General features: G+C 49.8%; 1 protein-coding gene and 1 pseudogene across 3 annotated transcripts in view; both read left to right on the plus strand.

The window, feature by feature from the left end:
• Positions 1 to 6633, plus strand: part of NKAIN1 (sodium/potassium transporting ATPase interacting 1) — a 59261-nt gene extending 52628 nt beyond the window's left edge. Inside the window, exons 3-7 of one of the 2 annotated variants that reach the window (XM_033227392.1) lie at positions 951 to 1031; positions 2271 to 2468; positions 3793 to 3853; positions 4436 to 4517; positions 4665 to 6633. In XM_033227392.1, coding sequence (XP_033083283.1) covers positions 951 to 1031; positions 2271 to 2468; positions 3793 to 3853; positions 4436 to 4517; positions 4665 to 4674 — 432 coding nt within the window. In that variant the 3' untranslated portion in view covers positions 4675 to 6633. The remainder of the gene's footprint in view (positions 1 to 950; positions 1032 to 2270; positions 2469 to 3792; positions 3854 to 4435; positions 4518 to 4664) is intronic. The other variant, XM_033227393.1, reaches the window with a different exon arrangement.
• A 4920-nt stretch (positions 6634 to 11553) lies between these two features.
• LOC117092979 lies at positions 11554 to 12986 on the plus strand (annotated as a pseudogene). Its single transcript, XR_004440986.1, has one exon. The product of XR_004440986.1 is annotated as a DNA/RNA-binding protein KIN17-like (transcript).
• The last annotated feature ends 10841 nt before the right edge of the window (positions 12987 to 23827 follow it).

A 23827-nucleotide genomic window follows, 5' to 3' on the forward strand; every position in this document is an offset into this window, starting at 1 on the left:
GATTCTCCTGCCTCAGCCTCCTGAGTAGCTGGGACTACAGGCATGCGCCACCACACCTGGCTAATTTTGTATTTTTAGTAGAGACAGGGTTTCTCCATGTTGGTCAGGCTGGTCTCAGACTCCCGAACTCAGATGATCTGCCCACCTCGGCCTTCCAAAGTGCTGGGATTACAAGCGTGAGCCACTGTGCCTGGCCCTTTTTTTTTTTTTTTAAGAGATGGGTTTTCTCCATGTTGCCCAGGCTGGTCTTGAACTCCTGGGCTCAAGTGATCTGCCCACCTCAGCCTCCCAAAGTGCTGGGATTACACGTATGGGCCACTGCACCTGGCCCATTTCCTATAGTCTTAACGGGTTCATCCAGCTATTCTGTGCTAGGCATTGGCATTGCAGTGGTGAGCCAGGCAGGCAAAGTCCTCGCCCTCTAGTGGCTTACCACCTGGAACATGTTCCTGACAGTGTCATCCGAGTTACAATCCCCTAGGGATTGCTTAAACAGCTTTTAAACAGCATCCCTAGAAATTCGGAATCAGTAGGTCTAGAGGTAGGACCCCAGAATCTGCATTTTTGACAAACATCCTTGAATGATTCCAGTATTCTAGAGACAGCTGGTCTAGAGGATGTTGTTAGCAGAGTGGATGGGATTAGCTAGCAGAGAACTTGGATTTGAGTGGCAGCCCTACCTCCTCCTAGCTGTGTGATCTTGGAAAGCTTAAACTTCCTTTCAGCTTTAAATTAGTTTTCTCTAAAGAGAGGGCAGTGCTAACCTTGCAGGGCTGTTGTAAGGCCTGATGGATGTGTAAATGATTTGTAGGCTACACTGTGCTCTCTGAGTGAGGTATTCTCATAATTTCCCCTGCCCAGATCTCCTCATCCCTGAGCTCTGTCTCCATTGACACTCCCCATCCCCCACTCTCCAGGCCCCACCCTGATCCCACCTCTGCTTTCCCCAGTATGCAGCCTGGCTGGTGCTCTGGGTTGGCTGGAATGCGTTTATCATCTGCTTCTACTTGGAGGTTGGACAGCTGTCCCAGGTAAGCCTCAGGCCTGGCAGTGCCATAGGGCAGAACCTGACCATTCCCATCCCCTGCCCCAACGGTATTGTATTATAGGACCAGAGCATCGTGTCTTGAAGAAGCCTCCCTCTCCTTATACGCCCAAATAATCTGTGTGCCCCATTTTCCACCTACACAATCCATTTCTGGCCACCTCAAACACAATGATGGAGCAGATAAGCCCATGTGAAGATGAGCCAGGGGTCCCAGTTGATCACAAGCTCAGTAAAAACCAACAGTATGTGGTAGCCCAGAAAGCTACTCTTAGGCCCCACTAATAGAGGTAGAGTATTCAGAGCAAGGGAGGTGAAAATGCCATGTGCTTTGTACTGCTTAGACCACAAAGACTTGGCTCTAATTCTGATCAGTATTTTTCAGAAGGGAAAGAGACTAGAGTTTGTTCGGGGAAGATTGAGCAGACCATGTCACACGAAGAACTGCTGAAGAAAGTAGGACTGTTTCGCTTGAATAAGAGCAAGTCCAGAGAGACGCGACTTCTATTTTTAGATATAAAGGAGACAAAATATGTGAATTTAAGAGCATTGGCTTTGTAGTTTGACCCTGCTAGGTTCAAATCCCAGCTCTGAAAGCTTCTAGCTGTATTACCCTGGGCAAGGGGCCGATCCTGTCTGAGCCCCAGTTTCCTCATCTAGTAAGTGGACATAAAGCAACGGCAACTTCGTGTGGTTGCTGAGGGGATAAAATAAGATCACACATCTGAGTGCTGGGCCCCTGGTTGGCAGGCAGTGAGTATTTACCTGCTGAATGAGCGACTGCATGGATGGGCACCTGGGTCCACACCCTGGCTGAGAACTTCCGACCTAGGCCAGCCCTTCTCCATGTAACAAATGCAGAGACCCAGGCCCCAGAGGAGAGGTTTGCCCAGGGTTGCACACAGCGGGAGCAGTGGAGAGACTGAATGGGCTGTGAAGGGGCCTGTACTGAGGATTTCACCTGTGGCTGGGAAATTGTTAATGTTCCTTCCAGCTCTGAAAATTCTGAGGCCCCTGTGAGTCCACACAAACCCCTTCCCCTCTCAATGAGAAAAGAGTGAGGCCTGTGTGGTCATTAAGTGCCACCTGTTGGCCAAATATGGACTTGCAGGTGCAGACTCCCTGAATCCCTTCACCGATCAATATAAAGTCTCCCCGGGCTGGGGAAGTAGCTCCCCCCCTCCCTCTCCCTCACACTCAGTATCCCAGGCCCCTTTGCCCCCAGGACCGGGACTTCATCATGACCTTCAACACATCCCTGCACCGCTCCTGGTGGATGGAGAATGGACCAGGCTGCCTGGTGACACCTGTTCTGAACTCCCGCTTGGCTCTGGAGGACCACCATGTCATCTCTGTCACTGGCTGCCTGCTTGACTATCCCTACATTGAAGCCCTCAGCAGTGCCCTGCAGATCTTCCTGGCAGTGAGTCCTTCTGTCCTCCACCCTACACACACTTCTCGATCCCTTTCTTTAGCTCTAGTTAAGAGGGGATGATGGGTCGGGCGTGGGGTGACTCACACCTGCAATCCCAGCACTTTGGGAGGCCGAGGCGGGTGGATCACCTAAGGTCAGGAGTTCGAGAGCAGCCTGACCAACATGGAGAAACCCCATCTTTACTAAAAATACAAAATTAGCCAGGTGTGGTGGCACATGCCTGTAATCCCACTTACTCGGGAGGCTAAGGCAGGAGAATCGCTTGAACTCAGGAGGTGGAGGTTGCGGTGAGCCAAGATTGCACCATTGCACTCCAGCCTGGGCAACAAGAGTGAAACTCCTTAAAAAAAAAAAAAGAGGGGATAAACCTAGGTCTTCCACCTGTCTGTCCTTTTGTCTGGATCTGTTTCCATATCCTGTACCACCTTCCCTCACCCCTGCCCCAGCCCCTATGCAGGGTTTAGTGAATAGTATGAGGCATCAGACTATGAATCAATCCTGGGTTTAAATGCTCAACACACCCACTGCGTGACTTTGGACAAGTCACCTGCCTTCTCGGAGCTTGTTTCCTTCTTTACAAAAAGGAATGACAATATCAGCCTCAGAGTTGTGAGAATAAAAAAGTGACCCCAGTGGGCGTGGTGCCTCATGCCTGCGAAGCCAGCTACTTGAGAGGCTGAGGCAGGAGGATCGCTTGAGCCCAGGAGGTTGAAGCTGAAGTTAGCCATGACTGCATCACTGCACTCCAATCTGGCTGATAGAGTGAGACCCTGTCTGAAAGAAAGAAAGAAGGAAGGAAGGAAGGAAGGAAGGAAGAAGGAAGGAAGGAAGGAAAGAAGGAAGGGAGGGAGGGAGGGAGGGAGGGAGGGAAAGAAGGAAGAAAGAGAAGAAAAAGAAAGAAAGAAAGAAAGAAAGAAAGAAAGAAAGAAGGAAGGAAGGAGAAAGAAAAACTCCAAGATAGGAGTAGTTCCTGTTTCTAGAAGTGCCAGCCCTGTCCTAGGCACTTTGTACCCACAAAGTCACATAATCCTCTTTCTTCTTAACACACCATAAGGTATTGCCCAAGTCCAACTGGGAAAACTGAGGCTCAAAGAGGTAAAATGATTATTTGCCTCAAGTCACACTTTCAGAAGAGTTAAACCATGTATGTTTGACTTTAAGGTGAAAACAATTAACTGGAAGTTGTTACGGGTTTGCCTTCATCCTGGCATGCCTCCTCCCTTGCCAGTCAGGGCGTACAGGGCCCTGCAGGGGGTGGAGGAAGAGGTTCCCACTCCTCCTTCCCTCCCTGACGTGTCACCTTCACTCCCAGCTGTTCGGCTTCGTGTTCGCCTGCTACGTGAGCAAAGTGTTCCTGGAGGAGGAGGACAGCTGTGAGTAAGGCACCCCTAGGGAAGCGGGGAACCTTGCCCCGCACCTTCAGCACCCTGGACAGAGGCCTGTGACGGGCCGTGGCGGGAGGGAGCCCAAGTCACTGGCCCCTTTCGAGGGGAAGAGGCGGCTGGTGTGGAAGGTTCTGAATACCAGCCCGTTCCGGGCTGGGGTCCAGACGTCCAGGTGCCCAGTCTCTGGCCCCAGCACCGCCTTTCCCCAATCTCGCTCCACCCCCGTCAGAGGTCTTGTCCCCTTTAGAGGCTCGAGCCCCGCCCCCAAGAGCCTTCTCTCCCATAGGACCGCCCAGCCTCCCAGGCCCAAGCCTTAAGGATTGGGGCCTGACCCTCCGCTGGCCCGGCCCCGCCGCCTCCAGACCCCCAGAGGCCCATCCCTCAGGGTCCAGCCGAAGCCCCGCCCCAGGCCCTGCACGGGGTCTGACCCTCGCTCCTCCCCTCCTCATGGCTTCTCTGGCTTCGCTTCCTCGGGTGGGGGTCCTGCCCTCAGATTCCTCCCCTTCAGGACCCAGTCTCCCTCTCCTCACCCCGCCGCTGAACTCTGACACGCGCCGCCCCCTTCCGCAGTTGACTTCATCGGCGGCTTTGACTCCTACGGATACCAGGCGCCCCAGAAGACGTCGCATTTACAGCTGCAGCCTCTGTACACGTGGGTCACGGCGCCCCGCTGACTTGGGGAGGCCCGGGCGTCGGGGTTGCGAAAAGGAGGGGACGGAGGAGTGGGCAGGGCAACCGGGTCTCTCCGACCCCATACTTTTGAGGTCCACTGTCCCTAACCTGCCTTTGTTTCCCGCAGGTCGGGGTAGCCTCTGCCCCGCGCCCACCTCGGCGCCTCGCCTTGGGCCGCTGGACTGACCGCAGCTGCCTTGAGCTCAGGCCAAGGCGCAGGCGCGCCCCCTGGTGGCCCGCGCGCTCACTGCAGCCTGAGCCCGCCCCCGGGTCTGCAGCCGGAGACGCGTATTGGACTTGGACTTGGACTTGGGCTTGGCTCTTCGCAGCCCGGACTTCGGAGGAGTGGGGCGGGGCAGGGGAGGGGCACCGCGGGTTTTTTGTTTTTTGTTTGTTTGTTTGTTTGTTTGTTTTTAATCTCAGCCTTGGCGTGAGCTGGGGCCTTCCTTTCTTCTCCAGCCTCTCTTTCACCCTTCACCCAGCATCCTGCCCCCTGTCCAAAAACAGCAGGACATCACACCCATCCCATCCCACCACACTCACTCACCAGCTCTGGGGAAAGCTACTGTGATCTAGGAGCAGGAGTCCTGCGTTCTAATCGCAGGTCCAACACTGACTGTGACATCTGGCTAAGCCCTTGCCCTCTCAGGGCCTCGGTTTCCCCTCCTCAAGTAATTAATCCCTTAGCAAATGGACTCTTTTAGACTTCTCATTTAACTCAATTCCATGACCTAGACTGGGATTAAAATTCCCATTTTGCAGTACATTAAAACTGAGGCCCAGAGATGCGATTTGCTTGAGGCCACACAGCTAGATTTTTGGTGGAAGTGGGCCTTGAACACAGTGTACTTTCTGCAGTTTCTGACTGTAAAACCCATGTCTGCTCTCTTGAGTTCTGTTTCCAAGCCCCCCTCCAGCTTGGACCCATGTGGTCTCCACCATATTCACACACCACCGCCACCACTTGCCAATGCCTCTCTTAAAGCAATATACCCATTCGTTCTCTTATTGGGAACCAGATGGACAGAGCCCTAAATTCAGCCCCACCCACAGAGAAGCCTTCCTACACTCAGCCTCTGTCCACCCTTGGCAAATCTTTCAAGCTCTCTCCTCCAGGAAAGTGGGGCCCCAACTCAGTCACCCCACCCCCTTCCAGGTCCCTGAGGCTGGTTCTACTGTATCCCCATCCCCTCCACAACTCCACTCACCCCTGATGGCTCCATCCACCTCACCAGTTGGAAGGCTTGTGGTTCCAGAGGGGAGCAATGCTGGTCAGCGCTGCCCAGACTCCAGTGTTTACAGATCACCAGCGTTTACAACCAATTCAATGGCCAGAAGCCTCCTCTAACAAGCCCACAAGGAGTTCTGAAGGGGCAGATGGGGGTGTGAGTAGTGGAGGAGTCAGGATTGCCAGCACCCTCACCCTTCCTTGGGGGCAAGTAGAGGCGAGAACACTTTCCCCACCTCCCTCCACAGACACTCCTGAGGACCCTGCATCCCACACACTGCCTGGTGTGTCCACAGATGAGAGGATCAGGCCTCAGCATTTCATCTGTGAAAGAGGTGTGGCCCTGGGTTAGAAAGGAGGGCAGGAGGTATGGAGGAACTGGGGGGACACCCAGATGGTGTGTGTGGTTTGCACACCTGAGCCTGTCTGGTGACCACTTCACTTCTCGCCCACTACCCTCCAATCTATCATTCCCTACTCTCTACCGCCAAAATATCCTGAGCAAGGCTGACAACCCCACCCCGCCATCCCAACTGCAAGCAGCCAGCCCCAGGAGTTCCTCTGGCCCCCACAGGCATGGAGCTCCTAGCTGCTGGGTATAGCTCAAGAGGGGGGCAGCTCCCTCAGGCTAAGCTGCTGCTGTTCACTGGGCCAGCCCGGCCTCCAGCCCCTACTTCTCTCAACCCCACTCTCCCAGGCCCCTTTCTACTCAACGGGTGCAGCCACTGGTGCTTTGAAGCCTTTTGTTTTTATAAGATGGTTTTTGTAAGGGGACCAGGTTCTCTTTTCACTGGGACCTTGCAAGGAGGGGAGTGCTCTCCTGGTTTCTGTGCAGGTGGGTTGATTAAAGACGGTGTTTTCTTCTCTATCTTCCTGTCCTGCCCGTTGGGTCTGTAGAACTTTCTAAGTGAGAAGTCCCTGCACGAGGGCAGGCAGGGATGATTTGATGTTGATGCTATCAAATATTCCTGGGGTGGCCAGGCATGGTGGCTCATGCCTGTAATCCCAACACTTTTGAAGGCTGAGGTGGGCAGATCACAGAAGGTCAGGAGTTTGAGACCAGCCTGGCCAACATGATGAAACCCTGTCTCTACTAAAAATACAAAAATTAGGCAGGGGTGGTAGCGGGCGCTTGTAATCCCAGCTACCCAGGAGGCTGAGGAACAAGAATCACTTGAACTCGCAAAGTAGAGATGCGAAGAGCTCAGATGGAGCCACTCTACCCCAACCTGGGTGATAGAGCGAGACTCCGTCTCAAAAAAAAAAAAGAAGAAAGAAAGAAATCCTGGGGCACTGGCCTGTGACTCTGAGTGGGTGTGTGGGTATGCAGCTTTAGGCAACTCACTCCCTCTCTATCCTCATCCGGAAAAAAAAAAAAAAAAAAAGCAGAGGTCAAACAAAATCAGTGGGTTCCCAAATGTGGCTTCATAATCCCTTAGAGATCTTCATACTTATTTTCCTGATAAAATGCATTTAAAGTGTATGCTTCCAAATATCCTTTGCATCTTGGCTCTTCCTGAGAATTCAGTTCTGGGTGTGGAATGAACTGACACACCGTGCTTTAGACACAGATTCCTGCATCCAACCTTTGATATCCTGGATACTTTTCTGGGGATACAACCCAAGAATCAGTATTTAGAATGTTTTAATTTGTGTGTCGGGGGTATGTGGGTGAACAGGTAATATGTATATAAGGTCCAGAAGTCAGAAGGTCCCAGTGGGATTATATACTCATACCTTTTTTTCATATCTTTCCAAGGATAGGCCTTTTTTAAATTATACAATTTTTGGTCAGGCATAATGACTCATGCTTGTAATCCCAGCACTTTTGGAGGCAGAAGCAGGAGGACTGCTTGAGCCCAGGAGTTCCAGACTCACCTTGGGCAACACAGGGAGGCTTCATTTCTTTAAAAAAAAAAAAAAAAAAGTAAAAAGTAAAAATTAGCCGAGCATGGAGTGGTACATGCCTTTAGTCCCAGTTGCTCAGGAGGCTGAGGCAGGAGGATCGCTTGAGCCCAAGAAGTTGAGGTTGCAGTGAGAGCTGAGATTGTGCCGCTGCACTACAGCCTGGGCAACAGAGTAAGACTGTCTCAAAAACAAACAAAATTGCACATCTTTTTCTTTTTCACACAAATGGCAACGTGTTCTACTTACTCTTTGACCCCCTGCTCCTTTTTTTCCCCCTTGAGATAAAGTCTCACTCTGTCGCCCAGGCTGGAGTGCAGTGGTGCAATCTCAACTCACTACAACCTCCACCTCCCGGGTTCAAGCAATTCTCCTGCCTCAGCCTAATGAGTAGCTGGGATTACAGGTGCCTGCCATCACCCCTGGCTAATGTTTGTATTTTTATTTTATTTATTTCTTTATTTATTTTTAAGATGGTGTCTCGCTCTGTTGCCCAGGCTGGAGTGCTGTATTTATAGTGGAGATGGGGTTTCACCATGTTGGCCAGGCTAGTCTCGAACTCCTGACTTCAAGTGATCTACCTGTCTTGGCCTCCTAAAATGCTGGGACTACAGGAGTAAGCCACCACACCTGGCCTCTTTCACTTACTCTTGGAACTCTTCCCCCAATAATTTCTGTGGAGCTTCCTCTTTTTCTTCCATGGTGACAGGTCTTGATGCAGCTGGCAGGTAAGAATCAGAAGTCCTTACATAACGACGCCCCAGGTCAGTTATGCAAACACCTGTGGACCACTCCTGACCATGGGGTCCAGAGGAAAATAAGTCACAGACACAGAACCTCCAAGGAGCTTCTGATCTTCTGCTGATAGTCAATGCTGAGGGCACAGAGTAGAGTGAAAGGCAGTCGTTAACAGGAGCTCAGGAGAGAGATCTGAGTGCCCTAGCAGAGGCAACAGCATGAACAAAAGGGTGGAAGTAGGAAAATACATAGTGGCCAGGGTAAGAATAGTTGGAGATGAATTGGTTGGAGAAGGCTTCAGTGGATAACATATTCGTTTTCTATTTGTTTTTCTTTCTTTCTTTCTTTCTTTTTTTTTTTTTTGAGATGAGAGACAGGGTCTTGCTCTATCACCCAGGCTGGAGTGCAGTAGCATAATTATGGCTCACTGCAGCCTTGCCTTTCTAGGCTCAAGTGATCTTCCCTCTTCAGCCTCCTGAGTAGCTGGGACCACAAGTGTGTGCTCAGGAGGATAGCTTGAGCCCATGAGTTTAAGGCTGCAGTGAGCTCTTATACCACTGCACTCCAGCCTGGGTGACAGAGCAAGACCCCAACTCTCCCATCTCTCACTCTTTTTTTTTTTTTTTTTGAGACAGTCTCACTCTGTCACCCCAGGCTGGAGCGCAGTAGCTCGATCTTGGCTCACTGCAACCTCTGCCTCCCGGATTCAAATAATTCTCATGCCTCAGCCTCCCCAGTAGCTGGGACTACTGGCACATGCCACCACACCCAGCTAATTTTTGTATTTTTAGTAGAGACGGAGTTTCACCATGTTGGCCCAGGCTGGTTTTGAACTCCTGGCCTCAAGTGATCTGCCCACTTCGGCCTCCCAATGTGCTGAGATTACAGGCATGAGCCACTGCACTTGGTAGAGACTCAATCTCAAAAAAAAGGGAGTTGTATCTGGGTTACCACAGTCCTGAATGTTGAATCAATGCATCAGCCTGACGTGTTAGCAATGGGGAACTATTGAAGGATTTCCATCACAAGTTAATCAGTTAGAGCCATACTTTAGAGAGGGTGGGCAGGGCTGGAAGGTTAGGCTAGAGGAGGAAAGCAGGAAGCAATGTTCTGTCTGCAAGAGACCTACCGTGTCTCACTTCTGCATGTAGGCATGTGTCTCGGGGTTGTGTGTGTGATGATGAGCATTCTGTATTAACTTGGGAGAGCTACTACGGCAATGATCAGCATGAACTGCAGGAGTTAGGCAGACCTGGATCCAAATATTAAATTCCCCACTCTGGAACCAATCTAACTGGTCTTTCCAGGCAGTCCAGTGGAGTTCCCCCAGCTCCTGCCATCCTGAGGCCATCTTCCAATAACCTCTGCATATTAAAATAATCCAGGTAGGGCTGACCATCTTCCAATAACTAATGAGTCATAAAGGTGCCCATGGCATTCTTTGAAGCAATGAAATGTGAATTGACCCACAGTGCATTTGACAAGCACAACAGTCTACTGGGACTTAGGGGCATAATCATGTTTTCTTCAGTGCATTGGAATGTGGGTCTTGCAACTTCTAAACAGATTAGGGATGAAGTAGGTCCTGACACCAAGGCCTCATTCCTTTCTAAGAAGGTTCATTCCAAAGGGCCCGGGCAGTGTATCAATCTTGCAGAACTTTTTTTTTTCTTTTTTGGAGATGGAGTCTCACTCTGTCACCCAGGCTGGAGTACAACAGCGTGATCTGAGCTCACTACAACCTCCACCTCCTGGGTTCAAGTGATTTTCTTGCTTCAGCCTCCCAAGTAGCTGGGATTATTGGCATGTGCCACCACGCCTGGCTAATTTTTGTAATTTTAGTAGAGGTGAGTGATTTGTTTTTCTAAGACCACCAGAGCGAGCACAAAAGAACCAGCGAGTAGGCAAGGCTAAAAGCAAAACTGCAAATTTATTCTTTGGTCATCTAGCTTCAGGGAAGAAGGTGTGTGGGTGAAATCTGTTGGCCTCCGGCAAAGGAGACCAAGAAAGTCGCCGGGCAGGGGTCTCGCGGAGTTCCTGATACAGTCCCGACAAAAGTAGGGGCTGAGGAAGCCCACCCCAGCACGCCTGCTGAGAGCGGCTTTTCTAGGAGTGGAAGGGCAATAGGCAGAGCACGGGCCTGTCGGGGAGGGGAGGGGCTCCGCAGGTGCCACCAGGTCAATCTTGGTCTCTTCGGATTGACATCACCTGGCGCATGCCTGATTACTCTAGACCTTCCCGGGTGCCAGCTGCATTTTCACGCACACGGGAAAAGTTGGTGAAGAACCCGGAAATGCGCCATCTTGCCGCCGTTCGTCCAAACAGTCCAACCTTTTATTGGTAATAGTGATCAAGGGGCGCCGTGATCTGTCTGGCTACTTCCTGCTGTTAAGGGGCGTCGTTCAGGTCGGGGCCTATGGTTGGTATTTGGACACACAGATGAAGAAACATTTGGTTGAAGGTGATGCGAGTGATTTCTTGAATCTTGACACAGAGAAACTCAATCAAAATGGGGGCAAAACATAAAATAAGGCACAGTATTAGTATAGGAATGAGGAACGGAAGCATTCGTTGGAACACGGACAAAACCCAGAAGGATAGTAAGGATAGTCCTGGCAAGGCTGGGGAGTATGAAATAATTAAGAAAATTTAGTAAGTTTGAGGCGAGTGGGGGAAAGTTGAACTGATTTCCACTGATTGCTTTTGGTGGGGGCCCTTTCTAGCTGGGAATGAGGAACAAGTGCGCAAAGTAGTTGTTGACCAGGCAGCAATTAAGGAGTGGATTGGATGGAAGGCTGCCCCGCTGTTGATTAAAAAATTGTCTTACCCGCTACCAGGAGAGTTACCCACGGCTTCGGCAAGGGTGATGGGGGTCCCCGAGTCTCGGCACCCTCAGCCGTCGTCGTCCAAATGTAGGAGCTGGAAGGAGCTCCCAGGGTGGGGCACTCCTGTGCCAGCCAAGGAGGAGCCTGAAGAACTTCCTGCAGCCCCAGGGCCTCTCCCGCCACCCCAGTTGGTCCCTGAAGGGACTCCTGGTGGAGGAGGACCCCCAGCCCTGGAAGAGGATTTGACGGTTATTAATATCAACAGCAATGATGAAGAGGAGGAGGAAGAGGATGAAGAGGAATATTTTGAAGAGGAAGAAGAGGAGGGGAGTGTCGCGAGCGTTGCAACCCAGTCTTCCCAGGCCCCACCTCTTTTCGCCTCTCAGCTGGGATTTGTCCCACCCACCGCCGCCAGCCAAGTTCCGTTTCCGGCTTGCTGGGCACTAGAGTCCAGAAAGTGACCGCTGCCATGGTCGCCATGGGGAAGTCAGATTTTCTTACTCCCAAGGCTATCGCCAACAGGATCAAGTCCAAGGGCCTGCAGAAACTACGCTGGTATTGCCAGATGTGCCAGAAGCAGTGCCGGGACGAGAATGGCTTTAAGTGTCATTGTATGTCCGAATCTCATCAGAGACAACTATTGCTGGCTTCAGAAAATCCTCAGCAGTTTATGGATTATTTTTTAGAGGAATTCCGAAATGACTTTTTAGAACTTCTCAGGAGACGCTTTGGTACTAAAAGGGTCCACAACAACATTGTCTACAATGAATACATCAGCCACCGAGAGCACATCCATATGAATGCAACTCAGTGGGAAACTCTGACCGATTTTACTAAGTGGCTGGGCAGAGAAGGCTTGTGCAAAGTGGATGAGACACCAAAAGGCTGGTATATTCAGTACATAGACAGGGACCCAGAAACCATTCGCTAGCAACTGCAACTGGAGAAAAAGAAAAAGCAGGATCTTGATGAAGAAAAAACTGCCAAATTTATTGAAGAACAAGTAAGAAGAGGCCTGGAAGGGAAGGAGCAGGAGGCCCCTACTTTTACGGAATTAAGCAGAGAAAATGATGAAGAGAAAGTCACGTTTAATTTGAGTAAAGGAGCATGCAGTTCATCCGGAGCAACGTCTTCCAAGTCAAGTACTCTGGGACCGAGTGCACTGAAGACAGTAGGAAGTTCAGCATCAGTGAAACGAAAAAAATCTGCCCAGAGCTCAGCTCAGTCCAAAGAAAAGAAGAAAAAGAAATCTGCACTGGATGAAATCATGGAGATTGAAGAGGAAAAGAAAAGAACTGCCCGAACAGACAACTGGCTACAGCCTGAAATTATTGTGAAAATTATAACCAAAAAACTGGGAGAGAAATATAAGAAAAAGGGTATCGTTGAGGAAGTAATTGACAAATACACAGCTGTTTTGAAGATGATTGATTCTGGAGACAAGCTGAAACTTGACCAGACTCATTTAGAGACAGTAATTCCAGCACCAGGAAAAAGAATTCTAGTTTTAAATGGAGGCTACAGAGGAAATGAAGGTACCCTTGAATCCATCAATGAGAAGACTTTTTCAGCTACTATCGTCATTGAAACTGGCCCTTTAAAAGGACGCAGAGTGGAAGGAATTCAATATGAAGACTTCTAAACTCGCCTGAGTTTGAAAATGTGTTAACAATACATTAAAATCTTAAAGCATCAAATTGGTGTTCGCCAGGGCATTATGAGACTCTACTGTGTTAGGGTATTCTTTTGTATTTAAAAAAACAGGGTTTTGAAAATATTACTGTATAGTTGTTCAGCTAAACTTTGAGAACAATTTACGTCTCATGAAGTATCAAAACTATGTAATTTTTTCCTTGTTTTTGTTTCCTTTGTATTTTGAAGAATTTATATCTTCATTAAAGAATGTTATTATAAAGTGTTTATTACAATTTAGAATCATGTAATTGGAGGAAATCCTTCATACACTCTAAATTTATATTTTCAGTAGTAGAGTAGGAAAGTTGAACTGATTGAAAAATGAAGGAGGAGTGTAGGGCGGGGGTGAGGGTACGGAGACAGAAGGAAACCCTAGGTTCCTTTCCGGCTAAACAGAAAGGAATAAAGACTCCTCTTTTTCGGGTTCCTGTGAGTCGGCATCCTTGGCCAGTATAACCTGAACCAAAGAACACCGGCTACACAAGTCGGGACGAGAGCGTAAGGCCCAAAAGCCTTGTATGTAATTAATTTCGGACCACTTGCCTAGCCGCTGGCAGAAATTGCTGAGGTCAATCAGAACATTACGGTCTAAAGTGCCCTCTGGTGGCCACTGAGACTGATTATCTAGTTTGTATTGGGGCCATGCCGCAGTGGAAAGGAAAACTGACCACTTTAAGGTTTTTAAATTGGCTAGGAGGCACCCTAAAGGGGTGCTCTTTAGAAATTTGAACTGGGGGTTTCCCATTTGTTTCCTCTTTACTTACACAATGGAGATCTCTGCCTGGCTTCAAAGCGTCCTTTGAAATCACCAGAGACAGACTGGAAGCTCTTGGAGCCAAGGTGGAGATTACCTTCAGGCTACGGACGTCTCCTTCCTGAACGGGTCTCCCCAGTCACTTGGTGGCTCAAAAGTAAGCCTCGGACCTGCGCAGGATTTTTGGCCGAGGGAGGTAAAGAGGAGACAAGGGCACTTACCCCAGAGAGGCCATGAGAGTAAGGGAAGCGGGGTCTCAGGTCCTGGTCCGTCTGCGGCGTGGGAGCAGGAGGAGGTTCCTCAACCCTCAGAGACCTGAGGAGGGATCTCCTCCCGGATTCGGCACCAACTGATTTGTTTTTCTAAGACCACCAGAGCGAGCACAAAAGAACCAGCGAGTAGGCAAGGCTAAAAGCAAAACTGCAAATTTATTCTTTGGTCATCTAGCTTCAGGGAAGAAGGTGTGTGGGTGAAATCTGTCGGCCTCCGGCAAAGGAGACCAAGAAAGTCGCCGGGCAGGGGTCTCGCGGAGTTCCTGATACAGTCCCGACAAAAATAGGGTCTGAGGAAGCCCGTCCCAGCGCGCCTGCTGACAGCAGCTTTTTTTTTTTGTTTTTTTTTTTGAGACGGAGTCTCGCTCTGTCGCCCAGGCTGGAGTACAGTGGCCGGATCTCAGCTCACTGCAAGCTCCGCCTCCCGGGTTTACGCCATTCTCCTGCCTCAGCCTCCCGAGTAGCTGGGACTACAGGCGCCCGCCACCTCGCCCTTAGTTTTTTGTATTTTTTAGTAGAGACGGGGTTTCACCGTGTTAGCCAGGATGGTCTCGAGCTCCTGACCTCGTGATCCGCCCATCTCGGCCTCCCCAAGTGCTGGGATTGCAGGCTTAAGCCACCGCGCCCGGCCGAGAGCAGCTATTCTAGGAGTGGAAGGGCCATAGGCAGGGCACGGGCGTGTGGGGGAGGGGAGGGGCTCCGCAGGTGCGACCAGGTAAATCTTGGTCTCTTCGGATTGACATCACCTGGCGCCTGCCTGCTTACTCTAGACCTTCCCGGGCGCCAGCTGCATTTTCGCGCACAGGGGAAAAGTTGGTGATGAAGAACCCGGAAATGCGCCATCTTGCCTCCGTTCGTCCAAACAGTGAGGTTTTGCCATGTTGACCAGGCTGGTCTTGAACTCCTGACATCAGGCGATTCACCCACCTAGGCCTCCCAGAGTGCTAGGATTACAGGCACGAGCCACCACGCCTGGCCCAGTCTTGGAGAATTTAAGAATCCCTTAAAATCCAGATTCCTGAGCCCCAGTTACTCTGAGACACACTGAATCCAACATCTCCAAGGCAGTGATGGGAATCTGCGTTTCACCGGTGCCCCAGGTGATCCAGGTTTGGGAAATCTTAGGCCCTAGTAAAGAGGCATTCAAACAGTTTTGAAACTCCACCTATGTCACTGTCTTCAAGGCCCTGTCAAATTATGCCTGCCATCTCCCTCATATCAAGAGCTAGGCTTTAAGAATATTTTCTCAAGCTGGGTGCAGTAGCTCACGCCTGTAATCCCAGCACTTGGGAGGCCGATGCAGCTGGATCACAAAGTCAGGAGTTTGAGACCAGCCTGGCCAATATGGTGAAACCCCATCTCTACTAAAAATACAAAAATTAGCCAGGTGCGGTGGCAGGAACCTGTAGTCCCAGTTACCCGGGAGGCTGAGGCAGAAGAATCACTTGAACCCAGGAGGTGGAGTTTGCAGTGAGCCGAGATCATGCCACTGCACTCCAGCCTGGGTGACAGAGTGAGACACCATCTCAAAAAAAAAAAAAAAGATTTACTCAAAACTGGCCGGTGCAATGGCTCATTCCTCTCCCAGCACTTTGGGCGGCCAAGGCAGGCAGATCACCTGAGGTAAGGAATTCGAGACCAGCCTGGCCTTTTTGGTGAAACCCAATCTCTACTGAAAATACAAAAATTAGCTGGGTGTGGTGGCACGCACCTGTAGTCCCAGCTACTCGGGAGGCTAAGGCAGGAGAATCACTAGAATCAGGGAGGTGGAGGTTGCAGTGAGCCGAGATCACGCCACTGAACTCCAGCCTGGATAACAGAGTGAGACTCTGTCTCACAATATAAAAATAAAATAAGAATATTTTCTCAAAGCTGAATTACATGTAAGCTTAGTTTTATTTATTACTGACAATCTTAAAATTTTTAAAAATGGATTAGCCATTTCAAAGGCTATAACCAATTCTTGAAATTGAGCATTGGTTTAACTTCACCACTAAATTAGTTTGGTCACAGGTTGGGGTCCTGGCGTAAACGCCCAATGAATTCTCCTTACCCACTGCCTAGACAGTGCCGATTTATCAGGACAGGAGAATTGCAATACAGAAAGAGTAATTCATGCAGAGCTGGCTGTACGGGAGAACGAAGTTTTGCTACTCAAATAAGCCTCCCTGAAAATTCAGGGATGGGAGTTTTTAAGTTAATTTAGTGGGTAGGGGCTCAGGAAGTGGGGAGTGCTAATTGGTCAGGTTGGGGATAAAACCAACAGGAACCATGAGGCTGAGGTGAGTTTTTCTTTCTTTTTTTTGAGACAGAGTCTCACTCTGTCGCCCAGGCTGGAGTGCAGTGGCGCGATCTCGGCTCACTGCATCCTCCGCCTCCCGGGGTCAAGCAATTCTGCTGCCTCAGACTCCCAAGTGTCTGGGGTTACAGGTATGCGCCACCAAGCCCACCTAATTTTTGTGTATTTTTTGTAGAGACAGGGTTTCACCTTGTGATCTGCCTGCCTCAGCTTCCCAAAGTGCTGGGATTAGAGGCGTGAGCCACCGCGCCAAGCCCCTATGAGGTGAGTTCTTCATGCTGTCTACTGTTTCAGGGTGAGATCGAAGAACTGGTGGAGCCAGATTATGGGTCTGGATGGCGTCAGCTGGGAACAGCAAGGTCTGCAAAATATCTCAAGCACGTATCTTAGGTTTTGCAACAGTGATGTTATTCCCAGGAGCAATTTGAGGAGGTTCAGGCTCTTGCAGCCAGAGCCTGCATGGTTCCTAAACCATAATTTTTTTTTTTTTTTTTGAGACTGAGTCTTGCTCTGTCACCCAGGCTGGAGTGCGGTGACAGGATCTCGGCTCACTGCAACCTCTGCCTCCTGGGTTCAAGCGATTCTTCTGCCTCAGCCTCCTGAGTAGCTGGAATTACAGGCGCCCACCATCACACACCCAGCTAACTTTTGTATTTTTAGTAGAGATGGGGTTTCACCATGTTGGCCAGGCTGGTCTTGAACTCCTGACCTTAGGTGATCTGCCTGCCTCGGCCTCCCAATAAACTGTAATTTCCTTTTTTTTTTTTTTTTCTTTTTGAGACGGGGTCTCGCCCTGTTGCCCAGGCTGGAATGCAGTGGTGTGATCTCAGCTCACTGCAACCTCTGCCTTCCAGGTTCAAGCGATTCTCCTGCCCCAGCCTCCCAAGTAGCTGGGATTACAGGCTCGTGCCACTACGCCCAGCTAACTTTTGTATTTTTAGTAGAGACGGGGTTTCCCTATATTGGTCAGGCTGGTCTCGAACTCTTGACCTCGTGATCCGCCCACCTCGGCCTCCCAAAGTGCTGGGATTACAGGCGTGAGCCACTGCGCCCAGCCTAAACTGTAATTTCTAATCATGTAATTTCTTAGTCCTATGAAGGAGGATTCGTCCCCAGGCAAGAAGGGGATTTATTTCGGCCGGGTGCAGTGGCTCACGCCTGTAATCCCAGCACTTTGGGAGGCCAAGGCGGGCAGATCACGAGGTCAGGAGATCGAGACCATCCTGGCTAACAAGGTGAAACTCCATCTCTACTAAAAAAAAATACCGAAAAAATTAGCCGGGCATGCTGGTGGGTGCCTGTAGTCCCAGCTACCGGGGAGGCTGAGGCAGGAGAATGGCGGGAACCTAGGAGGCAGAGCTTGCAGTGAGCTGAGATCGTGCCACTACACTCCAGCCTGGGCGACAGAGCGAGACTCAGTCTCAAAAAAAAAAAAAAAACGGGGATTTATTTCGGGAAAGGGCTATTATAATTTTTGTTTCAAAGTTAAAGTATAAATTCCTTCCCAAGGTTGGTTTGGCCTACACCCAAGAATGAACAAGGGCAGCTTAGAGGTTAGAAGCAAGATGGTGTTGGTTAGGTCAGATCCCTTTCACTCTCATAATTTCCTCAGTTGTAATGTTTGCAAAGGTGGTTTCACTTGAAGGGAGGGGTCCTGCGAATGGGGAGCCAGTCTGAGCTCTCTGTCTGTCCCTTTTCCAGCCTCAGCCTCAGTCACCGGAGGGGGTGGGAGCAGTCCCACTCTGCTCCACCCCTACCCAGGAGATGCAGGCCACACCCTGCCTTGGGCCTCAGTTCCAGTGACTCAGCAGTTCCCCTCGGTCGGCCCTGGAATGAGACTGAGCAGGCCCAGGCCAGCTGGAGCTCCAGGGAGCCTTGTGCTGGGTTTCTGACCCTACTGTTGGCACTCGTTCTTTCTCTGTCAACAACCTGTGACCTTGGGGAACTACTCCCGCTCTGGTCTTGGTGATGTCATCTGTGAAATGAAAGGGCTAGATTTTGCTTGCGTGATATTCGCTGGCTGCTTTACTGCTGACGTTCTGGGATAGGGCTTCTCAACCTTCACTATACTTGGGATGCCTTTTTTTTTTTTTTTTTTTGAGACAGAGTCTCTTTCTGTCACCCAGGCTGGAGTACAGTGGCACGATGTCGGCTCACTGCAAGCTCTGCCTCCCGGGTTCACGCCATTCTCCTGCCTCAGCTTCCAGAATAGCTGGGACTACAGGCGCCCGCCACCATGCCCAGCTAATTTTTTTTTTTTTTTTTTTGTATTTTTAATAGAGACAGGGTTTCACTGCGTTAGCCAGGATGGTCTCAATCTCCTGACCTCGTGATCTGCCTGCCTCGGCCTCCCAAAGTTCTGGGATTACAGGCGTGAGCCACTGTGCCAGGCCTACTTGGGATGCCTTTCTAAAATACAGATACAGCCGGGCACGGTGTCTCATGCCTGTAATCCCAACACTTTGGGAGGCTGAGGTCGGCAGATCACTTGAGGCCAGGAGTTCGAGACCAGCCTGGCCAACATGGCGAAACCCCGTCTCTACTAAAATTACAAACATTAGCCAGGCGTGGTGGCATACACCTGTAATCCCAGCTGTAGGGGAGGCTACAGCATGATAATTGCTTGGACCTGGGAGGCAGAAGTTGCAGTGAGCTAAGACTGCACTACTGCACTCCAGCCTGGGCAACAGAGGAAGACGCTGTCTCAAAAATAATAATAATAATAATAATAAAATATAGATTCCACTAGGCTCAGTGGGGTGCACCTGTAGTCCTAGCTATTTGGGAGTCTGAGACAAGAGGATCCCTTGAGATCAGGAGTTTGAGTCTACCCTGGGCAACATAGTGAAATCCTGTCTCCTAAAATAAAGTTTATAAACATATATATGTATACATTTTTAAAATAAAATACAGATTCCTGGGTTCCACCTGCATAACAGGTTGTAATTTGTTGGAACCTGGAGCCCGTGCATCTGAATTCATTCTTCAGATGTTTATTAAGCACCTACTATGTGCCAGGAATTGGGAATAAGCAGTGAACTAAGCAGAGAGTAATCCCTGCTCTTGGTGAGGATGTCTACTGGAAGGACGCATACAATAAATAAACAAGGGGCCTGGGGAAGTGACTCACACCTGTAATCCCAGCACTCTGGAGGCCAAAGTGGGAGGATTGCTTGAGCCCAGAAGTTCAAGGCCAGTCTAGACAACATAGCAAGATACTGTGTCTACAAAAAATTAAAAAATTAACCAGCTGTGGTGGCACATGCCTGTAGTTCCAGCTACTCAGGAGGCTGAGGCAGGAGAATCACTTGAACCCAGCAGTCAGAGGTTGCAGTGAGCCAAGATCATGCCACTGCACTCCAGCCTCTGTCTCTGTTTTGTTATTGTTGTTGTTGTTTGAGACAGAGTTTCCCTCTGTAGCCCAGGCTGGAGTGCAGTGGTGCCATCTCGGCTCATTGCAACTTCCGCCTCCCAGGTTCAAGTGATTCTCCCACCTCAGTACCCCTCCGGGGTAGCTGGGATTACACATGCCCGCCAACCACAGCCGGCTAAGTTTTGTATTTTTAGTAGAGACGGGGTTTCTCCATGTTGGCCAATCCTTATTCCTGGGGAGAGCCCTCAGACTGGATGGGGAGAAACTTAAAAAAAAAAAAAAAAAAAAAACACAGAATCAGGGCTCTAATGGCAGTCGGATTCCAGGGCAGGTGGAGGCTCATGCTGGAAGCACAGAAGAGGGCAATCAATGGAGTCTTCACAGAAGACATGGCACCTGAACTGAGACTTGAAGGATGAAGAGGAGTATATTTGGAAGACACGCGTGGGGAGAACAGCATTCTAAGCCACAGTACAGCTTGTTCAAAGAGGTCAAACAGCACAGGGGTGTGAGACAGCCTAGCATGTTTTGGGAATTTCAGAGTGAGAAGGAAACTGATATCATTGAGTGAAAACCCCAGGGCGTCTCCTAATAATACTAATGGCCAGCATTTTCAGAATGCTGAAATTGCCAGCACTGTGCTAAGCACTATGGATGGAATGTCCAATTCAATCCTCACAATGACCCAACAAGGTAGATACTATTATTATTTGTAGTTCATAACTGAGGAAACTGAGACTATGAGAGGTTAAGTACCATGTCCAAGGTCACACAGTGAGTTGTAGGGCTAGGACCTAAATCAAGATCTTTCTGACATAAAATCTTGTGCTTTTAACCTCTGCACTGTACTACATCTACATTGGTAACTGGTCCTATGGCCTCAATTTGCACAATTGAAGTGGCAGAAAGCCTGCCACCTCTCTGGCAAGGATACAGAGGCTGTGGGGTCTTTCACAAACATCCGAGTCCTGGAAAAGCCACCAGCCTAATTGCAGCAAGAAGTCAATAGATGAAAGACACTAACTGTGATTTTTGGTTTGTTTGTTTTTCTGTTTGTTTGTTTTGTTTTTTGAGATGGAGTTTCGCTCTCGTTGCTTAGGCTGGAGTGCAATGGTGCGATCTCAGCTCACTGCAACCTCCACCTTCCAGGTTCAGGCTATTCTCCTGCCTCAGCCTCCCAAGTAGCTGGGATTACAGGCACATACCACTATGCCCAGCTAATTTTTGTATTTTTAGTAGAGACGGGTTTCACCATGTTGGCAAGGCTGGTCTCAAACTCCTGACCTTAGGTGATCTACCTGCCTCAACCTCCCAAAGTGCTGGGGTTACAGGCGTGAGCCACCGCACCCAGCCCTAACTGTGTTTTAAGTCAATAAGCATTTACTGAATATACCTTCAATACCATTTACCCAAAGAGCTCTGGGTAGAGGCAGCACAACCAGTCCTGTTAACAGCATGGCTGGTGGCTGCAGGGGCTACAGGGAGGAGCAACCTCTCCTGGGTGGGGAATCAGGAGAGGCTTCCCAGGGTGACCCAGAGGGAAGGTCGTGCATTATTTTAGATCGGAGCTTCACAAGCTCAGCAGTGCTGCCATTTGGGGCTAGCTAATTCCTGGTTGTGGGAGGCCATCCTGTGCACTGTAGGATGTTGAGCAGCATCCCTAGGCTCTAGCCACAACATGCACCCCCCACTCCTGGTTGTGACAACCAAAAATGTCTCCAGACATTGCCAAATGACCCTGGAGGACAACACCCCCACTTGAGAACCACTGTTCTAGGCAGAGGAAAGAAAGGAAAGTTACCATGAAGGAAAAGTGAGCATTTAGATCTTGCGCCTTATTTTTCTATTCTGTAAAATGGCATAATATCTCAGAGTTATTGTGATAATTAAGGAGAATGCTTATAAACCACCTGACACATAGTATATCACCAGTAAACATTAGTTCTTTTCTACTATAGGACAGTGACAATCCCTGACCCCTGGTCTTAACAAAAACTAGACTGTGACCTTGGAGCTTCAAACTAGGGCCTCAGTGTCTCTGCCTGTAAAATGGTGTTTGAGTTAAAGTGGAGAATGTAAACTAGATCAGCATTCCCACCTTTTTTTTTTTTTTTCCTGAGCTGGAGTCTCGCTCTGTTATTCAGGCTGGAGTGCAGTGGTGCAATCGTGGCTGACTGCAACCTCTGCCTCCCGGGTTCAAGATATTCTCCTGCCTCAGCCTCCCCAGTAGCTGAGATTACAGGTGCCTGCCACCAGACCCAGCTAATTTTTGTATTTTTAGAAGAGACAGGGTTTCACCATGTTGGCCAGGCTAGTCTTGAACGCCTCCTAACTTTAGATGATCCACCCGCCTCGGCCTCCCAAAGTACTGGGATTACAGTCATGAACCACCGCACCCGGCCATTCCCACCTTTTGTTGTTGTTGTTGTTGTTGTTTTTGAGATAGGATTTTGCTGTCTTGCCCAGGTTGGAATGCAGTGGCACGGTCATGGCTCACTGCAGCCTCGACCTCCTGGGCTCAAGTGATTTACCTCAGCCTCCTGAGTAGCTGGAACTACAAGCGTGCACCACCATACCCAGTTAATTTTTTTCTTTTTGTAGAGATGAGGTTTCACCATGTTGTCCAGGCTGATCTCGAACTGCTGGGTTCAAGCAATCTTCCCATCTCGGCCTTGTTGTGCTGGGATTACAGGCGTGAGCCATCCCCCTCAGCTGCTCCCCACTTTCTAACGTCCACAACCGGGTCCCATTTTTAAAAACAGAGTATTGGTTAACAGTTAATTAGTTTGCCATTTGCTAACAACAGCTGTCCCAGCAGCTCTGCTGGGCAGGACACACTATGTGGCCTTCTGGAGAGCCGATGATAGCCCCAAACAGAGATTCTTCTGTGGGCCTGAGCAACCTCTTCCCACTTAACTATGGGATGGTTCTCTGGATATCGGAAACATCACACTGGCATGAGGACCCCAGGCTGCCATCACAGTTTACCAAATATTAGACAAAGAACCACAGCTTTGGCCAGGCACGGTGGCTGACACCTGTAATCCCAGTACTTTGGGAGGCCGAGGCGGGTGGATCACGAGGTCAGGAGATCGAGACCATCCTGGCTAAAACAGTGAACTATCTGTCTACTAAAAATACAAAAAATTAGCTGGCATACTGGCACTTGCCTGTAGTCCCAGCTACTCCGGAGGCTGAGGCAGAAGAATCGCTTGAACCCAGGAGGCGGAGGTTGCAGTGAGCTGAGATCATACCACTGCACTCTAGCCTGGGAGACAGAGCGAGACTCTGTCTCAAAAAAAAAAAAAAATCACAGCTTTGGTGGCCGGGTGCAGTGGCTCATGCCTGTAATCCCAGCACTTTGAGAGGCCAAAGTGGGCAGATGACCTGAGGCCAGGAGTTCAAGACCAGCCTCGCTAACATGGCGAAACCCTGTCTCTACTAAAAATACAAAAATTAGCTGGGCATGGTGGCAGGCACCTGTAATCCCAGCTACTTGGGAGGCTGAGGCACAAGAATCACTTGAACTCGGGAGGCAGAGGTTTCAGTGAGCTGAGATTGTGCCACTGCACTCCAGCCTGAGCAACAAGAGCAAGACACTGTCTCAAAAAAAAAGCTGGGTGCAGTGGCTCAAGCCTGTAATCCCAGTACTTTGGGAGGCCGAGGCTGGTGGATCACCTGAGGTTAGGAGTTCGAGATCATGGAGAAATCCTGTCTCTACTAAAAATACAAAATTAGCAGGCATGGTGGCGCATGCCTGTAATCCCAGCTACTCAAGAGACTGAGATAGGAGAATAGCGTGAACCTGGGAGACAGAGGTTGCAGTGAGCCAAAATCACGGCATTGCACTCCAGCCTGAGCAACATGAGCAAAACTCTGTCTCAACAACAACAGCAACAACAAAAACACCACTTGGGCTGGGGACTGGGGGGAGGTGGTGGCTCACACTTGTAATCCCAGCACTTTGGGAGGCTGAGGCGGGCAGATTGCTTAAGTCCAGGAATTCAAGACCAGCTTGGGCAACATGGTGAAGCTCTGTCTCTACAAAAAAAATACCAAAAAATTAGCTGGGTATGGTGACACACCCCTGTAGTTGGAGCTATTCAGGAGGCTGAGGTGGGAGAATCACCTAAGCCCAGGAGATTGAGGCTGAAGTGAGCTGAGGTGGTGCCACTGCACTCCACCTGGGCAACTGGAGTGA

The sequence above is a fragment of the Trachypithecus francoisi genome, unplaced genomic scaffold (genome assembly GCF_009764315.1).
Source record: "Trachypithecus francoisi isolate TF-2019V2 unplaced genomic scaffold, Tfra_2.0 Lachesis_group12, whole genome shotgun sequence".
In the NCBI taxonomy this organism is placed as follows: Eukaryota; Metazoa; Chordata; class Mammalia; order Primates; family Cercopithecidae; genus Trachypithecus; species Trachypithecus francoisi.